Genomic DNA, 16366 nt, shown 5'->3' with positions numbered 1-16366 from the left:
TGACATCAAATGGTCGCGTTAAGCATAAAAGAGTCTAATAGTCGAAGTAAGAGTGAGCCTCATGGTCAACGACCTCAATGGGGCAATCCGAAAGCTTGATGGACTTAGGGTTGCTCTTGTTGATGCCAGACCACTTGTTGACCCATCCGAGGACCTGCTGGTGCCAAACGAGAGAGTTCTCTGGCTTGGTGACCCAATGGGTCTCATCGGGGAAGTTAAGGAAACGGCTGGGAACACCCTTCTCCTGGAGGACGTTGAAGAGACCGACACCCTCAGCGACGGAGAGACGGAAGTCGAAGTCGTTGTGGACGACGAGCTGGGGGGTGGACCACTTGGCGACGAGCTCTGGCTTAGAGCAATCCCAGCGGTCATAGTTCTGGCGAGCCTCGAAGAAGGTTCCGTTGAACTAGAGATAATGGTTAACAGGGAATGTTTTATTTTTTACGTACGAACCATGGAGTGAATACTTACGTCGTGTTCAATGAAGAAGAGCTCGTCAGTTCCGATCTTGGAGGATCCAACGAAGGTACCGTCATGGGAGACGAGGGCCTTGAACTTGCGTCCGAGATCTTGTCCCTGGATCCAGTTGACCATGAAACCACCGAAGGAGGCACCAGCAGCAATACCGTTGTCAGTGTCAATGTACTTGATGTTGTTGTGGACGTGTTCCCAGATCTTGACGAGATCCTTGTATGGAGCACCACCCCAGTCGTTGGTGATGTCGTCGGTCAGCTTCTGGCCGAAACCAGTGCTACCAGTTGGGTTAGGAGCAACGACAACGTATCCCTGGTCAGCCCAGACGCGTGGGTTCCAGCGGGTGCTCCAGCTGTCACCCCAGGAGCCCTGAGGACCACCGTGGATGAGGAATGCAAGTGGGTAGACCTTGTTCTTATCGAAACCGGTTGGCTTGACGATCCAAGAGTGGATCTTGGTGCGGGCACCATCAACCCAGAGAGGTTCAATATCGTTTGGACCAAGACCCTTGAGCTCAGGGTCATGCTCGTTGGCATAGAAGAGCTTGCGGTTAGGGCGGCCGGGAGTAGCAACCTGGAAGAGAGCGTTGGACCAGAGGGAGTTACCGCTGATGAGGACAGACTTGGAGCTGCCGACGAAGTAGAAAGAGCTGACGGAACCGTCGTGCTTGACAACCTCAGGCTTGTGGTTGTCGCGAGCATCAGCTGGGAGGGTGAAGAGCTTTCCGGTAGCATGGTCCTCAGCAGTGACGTAGAGGGTGCGGCCATCAGAAGACCACTTGACAGCCTCGGGAGAACGGTCCCAGTTGCTAGCAATGCGCTGAACTGGCTTGTTAGAGCCAACCTCAGCAATGTGGATGACACGGCGGTCAGACTCGTAGTTCTTGGTTGCCATCTGGAGGTATGCAATTCTCTTGCCGTCTGGAGAGAAGACTGGGCTGGAGGAAGCACCCTCAATGCCCTGTGGAGTGCGAGGACCATTGCGCTTGTTGATGGGCTCAGCGACGCGGGAACCATCGTGTGGAACGAGGAAGATGTAAGAGGTGGTGAGGTTGGCCTTTGGAAGCTCTGGGGCCTTGCTCATGAAGGCGACGGTTTTGCCATCAGAGGAGAGATCGTAGTCACCAGAGCCGCCGAATGGTGGGTAAGGAGACTCAGCGTACTTGACGGGCTGAACGAGGTTCTTGAGCTTGCCATCGAAGCTGTACTTGTCGCCATTCTTGGTGAGAGCACCAGAGAAGACGGCATTGAACTGAGTGCCAACATAGGTATCCCAATGGCGAACGAAAAGACTGTCGTAGATGCGAGCAGAGCTGACAGCCTCCTTAGCGGCGGCCTCGTTGTAGAGGTCACCCTTTGTTGTGGATTGACCGTAACCAACAAAGTTGATCTTGTCTCCGGACTTAGCGAGCTTGAGGCCAGAGAACGCTCCGTTGACGGAACCGGCCTTGTAGCTGTTGCAATTGTAAGTAATTGAACCCTTGTCCGTAGTTATGGACCGTTATGGACGGGATCATGGATGTACTCACGCATTGCCGAAGTTCTTGGCATCAGAGATCCAGATACCAACACCCCCCTTGACGGAGTCGGTTCCGTTAACGTAGACGACCTTGGTGCCATCTCCGAGCCAGGTGATCTCAGAGACATCACTGTCGGTAGTAAGAACGCTGATGTCACCGTTCTTGAGGTTCAAGAGGTTCCAGCCGGATGGGCGGTCCTTCTTGTCGAAGTTGTACTTGGAGACATGGAAGACGGCGAGCTCCTACATAGTTTCAGCACAAGTCAGTTGAGCCTCCGGGAGTATCTATGGATTGATGTGTCAACTTACACCCTTGGGGTCTGGGATGGCCTCTCCTCTTCGTGGAGCAGAGATGAAGTCCCTGCAAAGATGTCAATATCCAGTCTCGTCGCAAATATGATGATCAATGGGTCAACATCTACTTACTCTGGAGTGAATGCAAGCCCTGACGAGGCAAACGCCAAGGAGGCAATCAACCATTTGGCTGCTGCCATTGTGAATGGAGCTAAATTAATAGCTTCTTCTCTCTTGATATGCGTGATACAAGAACCAGAAGATCAGGAGAGATTCTGGAATTGTCACTGGAAGGGAGAAAAGAGAGAAGGAGAGAAGGGAAATCTGCAAGAAACCACCGGCTGTCCACCTTCCATTTATTCCTTTTCGAAGACCGCCCCCGGCCAGGCAGGTCAATCAAAAAACATTCCTCTTCTCGTACTCCAATCACCCTCTCTCTAGCTCATGTTCTGCGAGCTTCTGTCGCCTTTTCCTTTTCTTCCTTTCCCATTATTTGCTTTTTCAGCAGCAACTCCAAGGTTGCCCCAGTTTTTCTGTCAGCATCGTGGGATTTCAACCTGGTCATTCGTTCCCCAGGCTAGGATGTACCCCGGCCCTCCCAACCTGGAGAAAGGAAAGAAAAAGCCGGGGCGGGATTACCCCTCTCTTATCATCGTCCCAATGTGTCCTTCTTCCTGGCGAGCGTTGTCAAGCTAACCACGTATATGCACTCCGTTCTCTGTACGGAGTACTCAAATCAGGACCGGAGTGATGTTGCTGCTGTTGGGTGCTGAACCACCCCTCGGCAATTTCGCTGATTAAAATTACTGCTTATCACTGCAATGGAGCAATGGAACAAGATGGGTCTGCGGAGGTAACTAAACTCATGGCGAAGGCATTTGGGGGTTAGCTCCCATTCGCAAGATATCGAGGTAAGCTTCGGCTCAAAAGCATGTCTGGTCGGATCCCTCACCCCGGAGATTATATGAGCAAAACCAGGGATTGTGAACGACGCATATTAGCACGGATACGATATGGATGGAAAGGGAAATGGATATGCAATTAGCCGATACGAATGAGCTTGGGTAGACAAGAGCAATAACGCCTGGTTTATTATTAGCAAATCGAATCTTTGGCCTGGCCTTGGCCCTCAGGTCCGAATGTTGTCATGTAAACAGTCGTGTTTTTAAGTATGCTCCAGAAATCACTTGTGCGGGCAGATGCGGGAAATGGATCTTCGTCTGCTTGTTGATACGAGATGTTGATACCTCAAGTGTTGGTGCGGGTGCCTGGGAAAAAAGCCACAGTCATGCAAAGCTCTGGGTGGCAACCATAACCACTAGCCAGAGCCAGTTAGTTGCCCAATTCACCTGATTCCGCCTGCGTCTTGGTAAGGAAGAGAAATGCCCTGGCAACTGCTAGGGAAATGGCACGTCAAGCAAAGACGGCATGAGGCCATAACTCTGACTGGGGGTAGGGTACGGCGCAGTCGACCTGCCGTGTTGGCTGAGCAGGGGAGCTTCCAGCAAGTCAACCCAGGCTCTTTTACTCGTTATCGCAGGCTTGCTTCTGCTTCTTCCTGGGGCAAAAACGACAGAAAAGGCTACAACGCCAAGTTACTGGGGCGCTGTGGGGATCTCTCCCCACGCCTGCGTTCTGATTGCAGGGCTTTCTCTCGTGCCATTCCAGAAGACGAGCAAAAAAATGCAGAAGATGGAGCCAAAGCGAGCCTGTTTCTTCCGTTGAGTTGGGAGGGATCTGCGCAAGCAGAGGGCGAGAGGATCCTGGTGAATATGCCAGCTGCTAATTGGTCTTAGCCAATATCGCGACTAGGGCGGATCTGGATGGTGGTAACCCCTTCATTCAGCCTCTGTGCGAGCTACCCGTCTTCCGCCGTGTCGCCATCACTCGCCCGTCTTCTCATGTCTGTTCCTCTGCTTTGTTTCTCCGTCTCCGTCTGTTCCCCCTGTCAACCGTCTGGCGTCTCGGAGGACTGCCTAAAAGGAAAATGCGAGGAAGGATGAAGAATCCTCGCTAGACCCGGCCGGTTCGCTGGCAGCGTGACATGTCTTGCCTTGTGGGTCATTGTCCGATGCCTTCTTGCTGGCTATGCGAAATTGCGGCCTATCCAGACACCCCTAGCAATACCAGCCATGGTGGACACTTCGATAAATGGGCCAACGGATCGTTCATAGGCTGAAGTTCGTTGAGCTGAAGTCGAAGTCGAAGTCGAAGTTGCTGGTTGGAGGTCGAGATAGACATTTTCACGTGACGGGCCCGCAGCCCCGGAGCAGGCAGAAGGTTGAATAACACATTTTGATGACAAGATGAGATATATAAAAAAAAGGGACCAGGAAGACGCCTAAGAAGACGCTAGAGAAGGACAAGAAAGAGACACCAGGCACCCCCAGCCTTGAATTTACAGAGTAAAAGAGAGTTTGAAGCCAGGCGAGCTTCTAAATAACTATATTCTACAGTCTGTTCTAGAAAAGGGTTACCTTTGGTGGTTAGCACAGCAAGACGAATTCTATTCTGCAGCATTCTCCGTACAGTCAAGACAAGAGAATGCGAGAGAGACTCTATGCCCGTCATGTCACATGGATCGGGTATTTTATACTTCAGAAAGTAGGCTATAGGCTTTGTCGACATGCATTGCGAGTTGGGGTCACCCTAGGCGACAGGCACCATTGGCATGTCTCTGCCTGCTATATGCATCACAACTTATCATATAGCAAGTATCTGTTGACCCAACACACCCAGCTATCCGGCCTAGCCGAGCAGGAAGGGCGCACGGGGATACCTAGTAGTTAACAGGAATCGAAGTGAATAATTGATTGATATCGCTCAACTGCCTCCCGCCGCTTTTTCCTGCTTCTTTCTTCTCTCAATCCATGCTCGGTGCTAGGGCCACAATGCTGAAGCCAGATACGTCGACTCCCTTCCCGGTATCGCTTTGATGCTTGAGGAACGTTCGAACCCCAAGCTCGAGAGCCTTTTCACTCAACCCATCCTGGCCCTCCTCCAGCAGCCCTCGATCGATAGGGCCCTTCACCCCGCCCTCCAAATCCCACAGGTGGCCGTCTGACCCCTTGACGAAGCAGATATAATGAAAACCACACTTGTCATCAGGAGCCGGAACAGTGCTGTCCCCTCGTCTCGCAGCTGAGCGATGTGCTCGTTCCAGCAAGGGTGAATCGTACAGCAACTGAGCACGCTCCGTAGGAGCCAGGTCCACGGCTGTCTTGAACAGTTGATCCAGTTCAGATCCTGCGGGGATATATTCCCTTGCGTCCCCGTTGCTGATGCAGTGAATCAGAGCCATCAGACCACAGGTATTTTTAATGGTCTGCCTGAACCACAGGACGGGCTCGTCTGGTCCCGAGCCCGTGTACTCGGGCATGTTGTCTGTGCCCATACTCTCGCGAGTACGGTAGTATGCATCGCGGGGACAGATGAAGATAAGGCCGTAAACTGGCCGCGGGATGAACGCCAGCAGGTCTGGGTCATCGATGCTGTAGACATCATAGAACCCCAGCTTCGGAGACACCCCCAGTTCATGGATTAGGTGGGACATCACCTCTGGGTTGTTCTCTAACCTTGTTCACCATGGTTAGCAGGTCTCACGTCGGAAGCTAAACTGGTAATAGCAGGGCACATTTGGAAGTTCGTGACGCCAGAGACAGCAAAGATGGTAGAGATAATACCTAGGGGAACTAGAGTCTTGACTCCATCGATATACTGAATCTCCGCTGTGTCTGTCTCTGCCATGGTTGATAGTTATCCCGCACACAAACAGCAAGAGTAAACAGTTAACTTCTGCCTCAGCGGTTACTTGTTTAAGGCTTGATGCAAGGTATCTCTTTGTATCTGCATCAAGTAGAGGGAGAAAAAGGGCTTATTAAGTGCTCTTGTTTGTTATTTGAGGCCCCGAAGAAGCCACGAAGAAGTTATGAAGTTGACGATGACGCTCTCTTGCTGCCTGGAGTGGGTTGTGACGAGATGCATACCATTATTACGCCAGAATCCAGTGAGGCCAATGCTTAGTTAGCCGAAATATATACGAATATTTATCAATATTACTTACTAAGCCATCCTTCGAAACAGCCGGCAAAGATGCATCAAATTCAACAACAACGCTCAAGAATATATATTTATTGCCAGAGGAACTGATAGGTCGAGCATGGCTGAGGGGACAAGTGAGATGCCAAGTCAACGGCGTTGCTGTTGTTTCCACAATGAAATTTGCTGGGTTTAACTTAGAAGAACATTTAGTTACTTTTGCCTCCATAGGTCTGACTATCAGAGCCGATGGGCGACGATGACATGCAACCAAGTAAATATTTCGGATGAATATTCATTTATCGATTGTTTAACTGTTATAGACAGGGTTTCCCTTAACTACTGGAGATTGAATGCTGAAAGTCCCAGGCATTTCTGGTGATGCTACAAGGGACTTGGGGGCTCATGCGGAGACCAGTCAACCCCTTCACTGCACGAGAGGTCAAGATATAACATCTCATCTCAAGGCCATATGCAGAACAGATACAATATAATGATCTTCAGGTCTGCCTGAGTTATGAGATGACATTCGGCCTCTGTTAGCGGCACGTACAACTCGGGCAAATGAGGACGCAGGGAAATCTGATAGGCCTCGGTAGTTAGTTTCAGGCACGACTTCTAGTGCAAAGCAACATTCATATAAAAAGCTGCCACTGCGGGAAACCAACATCGCCCAAAAAATCAAGCCAATTACTCCATTATACAGATAAAAAAGGGTGAAAAAAAGACATGTCAGACACCTCTTCACAGCGTACTCTACCGTCACCTCCTTTCTACGCTGTAGAGGGCGTCAACAACCTCAGAGATGTCGGTGGTTACACCGTCTCCCCCACCACTTCAGTACGGCGCAACTTCATATACCGGTCTGCGCATCTATCAAGCGTAACACCCACGGGAGCAAAGACTATTGTCGATGAGTTGGGCATATCATACATCTATGACTTCCGCTCTGAGGTCGAAATAGCCCGGTATCCGCTCGTAGACATACCAGGCACCACATTCATCCATGTGCCCGTGTTCAAGGACCAGGACGCAAGCCCAGCCAACCTAGCGTTAAGATACAAAGACTACGCCGCCGACGAGGGGCCTGCGGGCTTTATACGTGCGTATAAAGATATTCTCGTCAGCGGAGCAAAGTTTGCATATAAGGTTGTTTTCGAACATATTCGAGACCAGCCTACGCAGTCGTTGCTGTTCCACTGTACGGCCGGGAAGGATAGGACGGGTGTGTTTGCTGCGCTGGTACTGAGGCTTGCGGGCGTGTTGGATAATGAAGTTATTGGCAAAGAGTACGAGCTTACAGAGGCTGGACTGGACGGGCTTCGGGAGGAATTTATTCAGAAGTTGCTTCAGCATCCTTCTGTTGGCGGGGATCGCGATGCGGCGGTGAGAATGACGAGCGCAAAGGCTGCCGCCATCACTGGGACGCTTGAATGGTTGGACAATGAGTATGGGGGTGTGGAAGGGTATATGAGGAAAGAGATTGGGTTTAATGATGAGGATATCCGGCGGATCAAGAAGAATATCGTTGTCGAAGGATCTGGAGTTTGCCTGAACTGATCTGGGGAAGCTATGCGTTGGGTGGTTTCATGCTATCCACTACTATACATATGTTTTTGCACACGAGGTTACGAATTTTTTCACGTCAAGAGGCTAGAGTATATAATATAGAAAATACACCGCTATAGATCATCAATGAATAAACTGCACTTTGAGAACGTCGCTGCAATCACCACTTCTCCCAGACAGTATCCGGAAGAACACCGCGCATGACGTGCCAATGGCCAATGGCACCCTGGAACTGCCAGTATTCAAGCTCCTTTGGCACGCTTGGTCCCAACGCATCTTCCCTACCCTCAGCATCCCTTGCGAACGAGCCAGGGCTGAACTCGAGGCGCGGAATCAAGTTTTCCTTTCGTGAGTACGTTCCGAGGTAGTCCTCGGGCTGGGGGATCCTGAATTTGATGGTACCAGGTGTTTTCTTGCAGAAAATGGTCATGTTGGTCAGGTCTCTTCTAGATGATGAACCAGGTAGTGGTTTGTTGTCACGGAATATTCTGCATGACGGGAAGGTGGATGTGATAGCCCGAACCACCAGGCCAGCAAGTGGCAGGGCAATATCACCGGCGTAGTTCTGTTTTTATATTAGCGTTATTCTCTATATTAACTAGGACTATTAGAACTTACGATAGCAATGACACCCTCGTCATCCAGCAGGGTGTCAAGCCCTTCCATGAAATCCTGAGTAAAGAGGTCCAAGGGCTCCACACCTCCAGTGAAAACATCATGGACGATATAGTCGTATTTCTGAACTGGGGTTTCATGCCTGGCACGATGAACAAACACGGCTGCATTTTCAATCACCGTGTTTACTTTCTTGGGGAACTCGAAGTAATCCATGGCAATCTGGTGCACGTTTGGATCAATTTCCACAACAGTAGTGTTGATTCCATGTGCTGCAAAGGCCGAAGGAGTTGTTCCAATACCCAGTCCACTAGAATAACTTGTGAGTTATTTATATCTAGACAAGGAACGATATGCAGAGTGACTTACATGACTAGCGCGCTCTTCTTCGAGTCAGCCTTCTCTGGTTTATGAGAGTCCTTCTTGACAAGCCTGACGGCCTCAAGCGCAGTAAAGACAGTGAAAACCGGATCAGCCACTTTAGCATCCTTGGTCATTAGGTGTGGAAGCCATTCTCCACCCAAAAGACTGTGACCGCATCTCATCACCCTGAACTTGGCATCCGTGTTCTCCAGCACAGACAAGTATCCAGTTAAGGACTCCTGGCGGTGGAGTAGTGTATAATTGTCTGCCTTAAGAGAAGCATTGAGTAAATTCGTGTTGTAAGGTAATGGGACATGGTGGTTGAACATAGCCGTGAATAAGAGTGAAGGAATGGCGAGCACAATCCACTTGGACGGTAAGAGGATGGCCTGGGCAGCAGCAATGATGAATTGAAGGCCAATGCTGGTCAATGCAAGGCTTGTTCCGAGGTAGTAGGGCATATTTTGTTCAAGCTTGGTCTTGGTAGCGTTGAAAAGAGCGTATGCAGCTATGATATTTCCTTGTTCCATGCCCTGCTTCAATCTCGGGCTCAGATTCAGCTTCTGAATGAAAATCCCGGGGACAACAACCGACAAGGCAACCAGAGGCGCAAAAGTGAGTGTTTCCGTAATGATAGGTCCCAGAACCGGCCCGAGGGTATAACTGAACTTGAACAAGAAGAACTGGATGGTAGGGATGTAGAATGTGAGAATCGGAAGAGTGACCATGGGGTTGGCATGTTTCTGGACCATAGAGTGAGCCAGAGACCCCACGCCTCCTGCGATCAAAGTGAGGGCATTGTGGTATTTCCCAGCAGGAGCCGAGCCGTAGATAGGAGCAAGCGTTAACTGAGATGCATAAGAATACGCTCCGGCCAGGGCTATCACGGCTGCACCCATAGCGCCAGCAAAGAAGAGCTCTGGCAGGGACGACTTCCTCGCGACGACAGCTGCCGGCCTGCGGACAGCTCCCCTGGCTGCTGGAGTCGAGGCAGCAGGCTGACTCTTGTCAGCAGCCGGCTTAGAAGGCGACGACTTTGGTTTCGCCATGGTGGAATGGTATATGTATATGTGTTCAAAAGCTGCCGTGTTTCAAAGTTTTGTTGACCTGGCCTTACCAACCTAACGCTCTACCGGAGAGAAAAGGAGCCAGCTGGACAAGTCTATGTACCAAAACCCCAAGGCACAGGCTATACCGTCACCATGAGCATGTCTCGATAAAAGAACGACCCTCAATGCCTTCAGCTTGGTGTTATGTTGGAATCCGTCGCGGCGTCGAAGTTGACGTGAAGAAGTGTTACTGTTGGCTGGATCGGGCGATGGAGCACGCTGCTTTAACCCCACCTTTAGCCGCGTTGCGTGGGGAAAACCCGAAGACAGCCGAGATTGGCCCAAGCGTCCTTAAAGTGGCAAGACTTGTCGCCGAGTTGGGATATCACAGAGAATATAAAGAAGAAAATTGAAGGTCGAAGGCAGACGATGATAGTTGGAAGAAGAAGAAGACGGAGTAGATGGTGGTAGAAAGATACGGATATCAAGATGATGGTATCGAGAACTGGTAGACCTGGGTAACTAATGGCGTTGTGTCAACTGAGAGTATATGTTAGCCATATATCCAGGAGGTAATGTAAGTAACAGAAGCTGGAATCTTGATATTTCCATGCTAAGCGCATTGAAGCCTTCTGAATGCCCCATAGTGATCGGCCATTCACGTCTATTGCTCGATTATTGGGAATGTTTTGACACTAAAAGCTATTAGCTTGGAGGCTCAAATCTGACATCACTATGCTTGGCGTTTTATACCGGCCTAAACTAACATGCAGGACTATCAAGATATCAGATATCCAAACGCTCTGATACCCCATAGCTACACCGTATGTAAATGATCCAAAGATTATACGATGCCATTATTCCCCATGACCTCAGGCAAAGGGCGAGATATATCCCAAGACCAGAAATATATACCCACATCCCGCCCGCAGCCCAAGAACCCGCCAGCGTCGATACAAATAAAAAACAGACGCAAGCGATATCTAGAACTACATCCCGAATACTTCTCCCCAGCACTAGAACTAGCAGGTACCTACACCCTCATAGCCAGTTCTACACATCCATCTAACAATCGCTAGACCCCCTTCTCTATGATCGTCTAATACGCCGGTTCCAGACGGCTAGCGAGCGCGAAGCCGAAGGCCGGCTAAAAGGCCACTCCGGCACTCTCGAAGCAGATCTAGAACGTGCAGAAGCTAAAATGGAAGCTCTTGCCAACCCCGACCCGGACTCACTATTAACGTACAGCCGTGGGCCGAACGGTGAGATTCTAGCCGAAGATGCAGATGAGACCCCCTCTTCCAAAGCCGAGGGCCAAGAGCGATGGCGGTACGAGATGGAAATGAGATTCGTGAAGGGTGCAGACGACCAGTTTGAATATGGTGTTGTAGACGAATGTGAGGAGTACGATGATCTGAGCGAGGAGCAAGAACGGTATTTCGACGAGGAGGAGCCGGAGTGGATTGTTGATGATGAGGGGGGAGAAGGAGGAGGAGGAGGAGACCGGGAGTTGAAGGGGGAGACGGGGGTTCAGGATCTTTAGATCTGACTGGACGGACGGGATGGTGACTGGGGGTGGTCTGGATGTCCTGTGGACGGGCGGGATGGATTTTCAATTGGGCTGAGAGGACCGGGGAGAGGGATGCGGTGCGGTTCATGCTGGTCATGTATCACTGCATCGTGGATGGCGGACGGGCGGTCGAGGGTGGGTGTGTCAGTCGTGCGAACCAGTGGGATACAGTTCTGTACACTGCAGATGACATGCATTCGTGCATATACATGCATTATCAACGGCTATTCACGATATCGACGTCGGTCTCTGGTACGCAAAGCCCGAGACGAAAAAAAAGACATACCATGCAAGTCACACTGACTCATACATACCTTCAAGGATACGAAAATACAGCTGGTTATCTAGTTATACACAAGGCAAAGGAAAAGCATCTGGAAAAGAAAAGAAAAAGCATTTCATTTCCAATTTTAGGTGGTTTTATCTGTCTGTCCTATCCGATAGAGACGCTATGTTCTCAAAGCTTTGCAAACTGTGCCATGACTGACTTTGACCGACGACCGACTGGAGTCCCATGCTGTAACATATTCAACGTAACTGGATCCTCGAAACTGGAACTGAAACTGGGACTGCAAACTGGAGCTGACATCTGCAAGTGAATAAGGAAAAAAACGGCCGTATACATCAAAGTAAAAAAAAGCAAATATCGCATCCCAGGCCATGAAGGTAATAAAGTAAACAAGGAATAATGAATACATATGAGGAAGTCAAGTAAAAGAACGGGATTAGGCAGAGCAGATGATCGCATATGTAGATAAAAATATGAAAACTCCTCCATTACAAGAAACGTAAATTGAGAAATGAGAACATGATATGTGAACGATAATGCTTCCCGGCCCAATCAACCAATCAATCAACAAGTCAGTCAGTCAGGGCATGAAGATGGATGAAACTGAAGATCAAGATCACAATATAGGAGAGTTGAAAGGGAACATAACGTATGGTATCACGACAGACTTGGTACGGTATGAAATGGTATGGTATATGAATGAATGATAAAATAGGAGAAAGAAACAAACTCGTAAGAAAATAATTTTGGGTTTCGAAGTGAAATAGGGGTGGGGTGGATCATTCGAAGGTTGGTGCCGGTGGGTATGGTATGATGGTTAAGTATGTATAGGAATGCATGGGATATCAACATGGGTGAAGATAGACATAACATAGAAGTGAACAAGTTCAAGGAGGCGCAGCTCCCACGGGAACACCGTTCCGCTGGCTGTTCTTCCAAGTTTGTGAGCTCGTAGAGCCGTTTGCACTTCCGTTTTGCGCCTTGGAGGCTACAGGTAATCTTCTCGTAGCCACAGGCGTGGGTGAAGAAGATGCAGGAGAAACGGCAGTTCCAACGGGCGTTGACAAGCCGCCGTCGGCCCTCGGGGCAACGGTGGTGGTGGAGCTGACCGTTGAGGAATCGTCTGTCCCGTCTGCGTAGGTGGTAGATGGTGGCGCGACCCGTGATTTAGATTGGAGATTGCCATTGCTCGATTTTGCCAAAAGTGACTTTATGGGGTTAAGTTTTCGAGGAGTGGCGTCTGAAGGTGTTAGAGCTGGGCTGGCGTTTTCTTTGCCCTTTCTGATGGTGGCGGCAATGGTAGAATCGCTGTTTAGGTCTGAGAAGCCACGCCATTTGCGCCAGCCTTCAAAGTCAATTAGGGCTTGCATGCAGCCCCATTCCGTTACTTTTTGCTCGAGCCAGACGATGTTTACGGGCTGGATTTCGTTATGTTAGCTCAATTGTCTGTATGACAAGCTTTAAAAGGTGAAGATATGGGACATACCTTAGTTAGGAAGTCATTGCATCCTGCGGCCAGTGCTTCATGCCTGTCACTCTGCAAGCTGCTTGCCGTCAAGGCAACGATGATGACAGGGCTCTTGAACTGGTTTTCTTTGTTTAATAGATCCTCGGGCTTGACTTCGTCTTCAGGGTTTGACTCGGAGGATGGAGTCTCCGCGACGGAAGGCGAAGTAGGCGTCGACCCAACCATGGATGCGGAGTAGGACGGCCCAGCCGAACGCTGGAACACACCGATATTGTTGACCCGTTCCAACCGTCTGATTTCACGTGTGGCTTCTAGGCCACTCATGACGGGCAATTGGATATCCATGAGCACGAGATGGAAGCCTCCTTCTCGCCACTTGTTGACTGCCTCGCGGCCGTTCATAGCGGTCTGCCAGCGGACCTTGAGACGTTTCATGAAGGCCTCGAGCAGTTTTAGGTTGATGGTGTTATCCTCGACAATGAGGACATTGATCGGGGGTATAGCACCGTCGAGTAAGGAGGTTGGAAGCGGGTTAGAGTTGGTGCTGCTGTTCTTGTTCAGCTTTTCAAGACCTTTGGGACGAGGTGAGGCGACACGAGAAGGAGGGGAGACGGATTTGGGAGCTGGTTCAGAAGGGAGGGCGGGCGGAGTTGCTGCAGAAGGGGGTGATGAGGCGGTAGGTACGCCGTTGGCTGGTGGATGAGGATTCACTGAGTCTACATATGTGAATCCGTTAATATCGAGGATATATAGGAAAATAAAGAAACAAATAAAAATAAATAAATAAATACAAAACAATATTTTGAAATACGTACCATTTGAGGGTGATGGGAGAGAGCCTGGCCCCTGAGAGCCGGCGTATTGATGATAGCTGCTTCGATGTGGTGGCTGCTGCCATGGCCCACGTACTCCTGGCGAAGGGATGGGCGGCACCTGGCCGGTATTGATGACCTGCATGGAATTTGGATGGGGAGAACCCATGGAGTCCTTGAGAGTAGCACTGTTAGGAGTAATCATATGCATGGGCGGAAAGTAGCCGCCTTGCTGGTCCATGCCCCGGGAGTCGTCTGTATGGGCATAGGGGGTAAGAGGAGAGGCCTTTGGAGTCCGTCGTGGAGGGACTTCGATGATGAGAGCTTCATCTATCGTCTGCCCGCCGGGGTAAAAATGGTCGAGTGTGCGGGTAAGCGGTTCCTCGGGACCCAGGACTCGTTCCAGCTGGCCGTGTCTGCTAGATGGCTCTCGCTGGATGAGTCTGATGACGATATCTGGAGAGTCGATGGTTCGGCCGAGGGAGTTGGCGTATTTCTTGAGGATGGAGTCGCGGAGGTCATCGACCAGGTCTTCCTCGGTGACCAGGACGAGGGTGGGAGACGAGCCGGGCCGTTTGACCCAGACCTTGCGGTTGATCATGTCGAACTGGATGGTGGGCGTAGAACGGGGGAAATACTCGGCACCACTGGTGTATGGTGGCTCAAGCAGGGTGTTTATGAGCCGCTGCTGCGACGCGGGGACGAGAGACTGCCTCCTGACGGCAAGAGAAGGTCGTCGAGGCCCCTTTGGCAGCTGCTCGGGTATCTGGGGGCTTCTCCCAGGCGCAGCAGCTGAGACGGGCGATGCTGATATCGGCGATGTGGTAGGGGACGGCAGACCTTGATGGGGGTCGTCGAAGAGCGAGGCAGTAGTAATAGTGTTTAGCTGTCGAGCCGAGCCACCGACACTCCCTCGACGGCTAAACTGGCGCTGGATCCGGCCCTGGAGCTGTGCAGGCGAAGGGTCTCGGCCGTGCTGCTGCTGCGGGTTTGGTGACGGTGCGAAGGCAAAGTCGTCGCAGCGTCGGGCGTCCTTCCCGTTGTCGACGCTGACCAGTCTCGCGCGAGGCAGAGGCGGGTTCGAGGTAACAGGGGACTCGATCAGCGGCGAGGGGACCTGTCTAGCGGCGGGAGCAGACCGTACAGCCGTAGCAATTGGCTGTCCCGGTGGGTGCTGTGGATGCTGCAGGTGTTGCAGATGCTGCTGCTGCGACGGACTAGAGAGCGAGGGAGCTCTGTTGGGCCGCGAATCCACGCCCAATCTGTGGCCCTCCGGTCGAGGAGTGCGCCGGGCCCTGGTCGTCGTCGTCGTAGCAGCTGCAGCTGTAGATGTCGTAGATGTCGCTGTAGATGCTGCTGTAGCTGGTGGTGCTGGTGCTGGCGTAGGAGTAGTAGAGGTCGTGGATGTGGTGGTGGAGGCACTCGGCAGCTGGTCGGGCAGCGAGGTCCAGGGCGACAGGCGCGGCGTCGAGTCGCTGTCGACAGCGTCGTCCAAGGCCTGCTCGTCTGCTCTGCTCGCGGTCTTGAAGTCCTCCTTCTTGTCCTTCTGGCTGGCGGGCGCGGCAGCGGTGGTGGTGGTGATGCTGTTGGCGGCGCTGGCGGTCGCTGAGGTCGATGTTGCTGCTGGGTCGGCGGCGGCGGCGGCGGCGGTCTTGGCGGACGAGGAGGAGGACGACGACGGGCGACGCAGCAGCGCAGCCAGACGGGAGAAGCGACGCTCTTTTTCCGCCGGCATCGTCTCAGCAGCCGCAGGCATACCCGGTGCAGGATGGGTGACGGAAACAGGTCGAGGACGGTAGAGACGGTCAGCAGCAGTCTAGGAGACGGGCATCGCGCAGGCAGGCGGCATGGCCGGGGGAGCTCAGGGGGGGCAGACAGGCAGGCAGTTGAGTTGACAAGACAAACAGCAGGCAGAGAGAGAGAGGAGACGGAGACGGAGAGACAGAGATAGGGACAGTAAGGTTCTTGTTTTAATAGCTGGATTCTGTTAATATATGACACTTCTCCGAGCTCGACGGACGCTGACGACGGCAGGACAGGGCTTGATATGCAGCCAGACGCGGCGTCAGACGAACTGATCACAGAACAGACAAGCAAGCAAGCAGTAGCAGAGCAAGCAGAACGCAAAAGACCGAGTTTATAGCAGCGCCAGAAATGACATGTAGAGCAGGAGACGAGCAGAGACGAGCCGGCAGAGGCAGAAGAGAGCCCAGCACAGGGCAACAGGAGGACGGCAGCAACAGGGATGGGGCCGGCGTTGGCGTCCATGGGGGATATGTTTCACTCGCCCCCAGGCATATTATATTA

General features: G+C 51.5%; 6 protein-coding genes across 6 annotated transcripts; 2 read left to right on the top strand and 4 right to left on the bottom strand.

Annotated features, from left to right (window-relative positions):
* Window positions 1–34: 34 nt before the first annotated feature.
* On the bottom strand, window positions 35–2486 carry TRV_02418 (uncharacterized protein; the record flags this gene model as incomplete). The annotated part of the gene is made up of 5 exons (XM_003023388.1): window positions 35–406; window positions 472–1927; window positions 2003–2235; window positions 2302–2353; window positions 2419–2486. 5 exons carry the CDS (start codon window positions 2484–2486, stop codon window positions 35–37), a joined length of 2181 nt encoding a protein of 726 aa, XP_003023434.1.
* Window positions 2487–5149: 2663 nt separating this feature from the next.
* On the bottom strand, window positions 5150–6033 carry TRV_02417 (uncharacterized protein; the record flags this gene model as incomplete). Its single annotated transcript, XM_003023387.1, has 2 exons — window positions 5150–5800; window positions 5890–6033. The coding sequence occupies 2 exons, from the start codon at window positions 6031–6033 to the stop codon at window positions 5150–5152; spliced, it is 795 nt and encodes a 264-aa protein (XP_003023433.1).
* Window positions 6034–7053: 1020 nt separating this feature from the next.
* TRV_02416 (uncharacterized protein) lies at window positions 7054–7884 on the top strand (the record flags this gene model as incomplete). The annotated part of the gene is made up of 1 exon (XM_003023386.1): window positions 7054–7884. The coding sequence occupies one exon, from the start codon at window positions 7054–7056 to the stop codon at window positions 7882–7884; it is 831 nt and encodes a 276-aa protein (XP_003023432.1).
* Window positions 7885–8053: 169 nt separating this feature from the next.
* TRV_02415 (spermine/spermidine synthase family protein) lies at window positions 8054–9920 on the bottom strand (the record flags this gene model as incomplete). Its single annotated transcript, XM_003023385.1, has 3 exons — window positions 8054–8458; window positions 8512–8818; window positions 8878–9920. The coding sequence occupies 3 exons, from the start codon at window positions 9918–9920 to the stop codon at window positions 8054–8056; spliced, it is 1755 nt and encodes a 584-aa protein (XP_003023431.1).
* Window positions 9921–10771: 851 nt separating this feature from the next.
* On the top strand, window positions 10772–11463 carry TRV_02414 (uncharacterized protein; the record flags this gene model as incomplete). The annotated part of the gene is made up of 2 exons (XM_003023384.1): window positions 10772–10949; window positions 11000–11463. 2 exons carry the CDS (start codon window positions 10772–10774, stop codon window positions 11461–11463), a joined length of 642 nt encoding a protein of 213 aa, XP_003023430.1.
* A 1203-nt stretch (window positions 11464–12666) lies between these two features.
* On the bottom strand, window positions 12667–16327 carry TRV_02413 (response regulator, putative; the record flags this gene model as incomplete). Its single annotated transcript, XM_003023383.1, has 3 exons — window positions 12667–13197; window positions 13266–15875; window positions 15965–16327. 3 exons carry the CDS (start codon window positions 16325–16327, stop codon window positions 12667–12669), a joined length of 3504 nt encoding a protein of 1167 aa, XP_003023429.1.
* Window positions 16328–16366: the final 39 nt, after the last annotated feature.

This window comes from Trichophyton verrucosum (assembly GCF_000151505.1).
Source record: "Trichophyton verrucosum HKI 0517 chromosome Unknown contig00214_1.f1.exp, whole genome shotgun sequence".
Taxonomy (NCBI): domain Eukaryota; kingdom Fungi; phylum Ascomycota; class Eurotiomycetes; order Onygenales; family Arthrodermataceae; genus Trichophyton; species Trichophyton verrucosum.
Note: the sequence above shows the minus strand (reverse complement) of the source record. Positions and strands in the feature narration are given on the sequence as shown.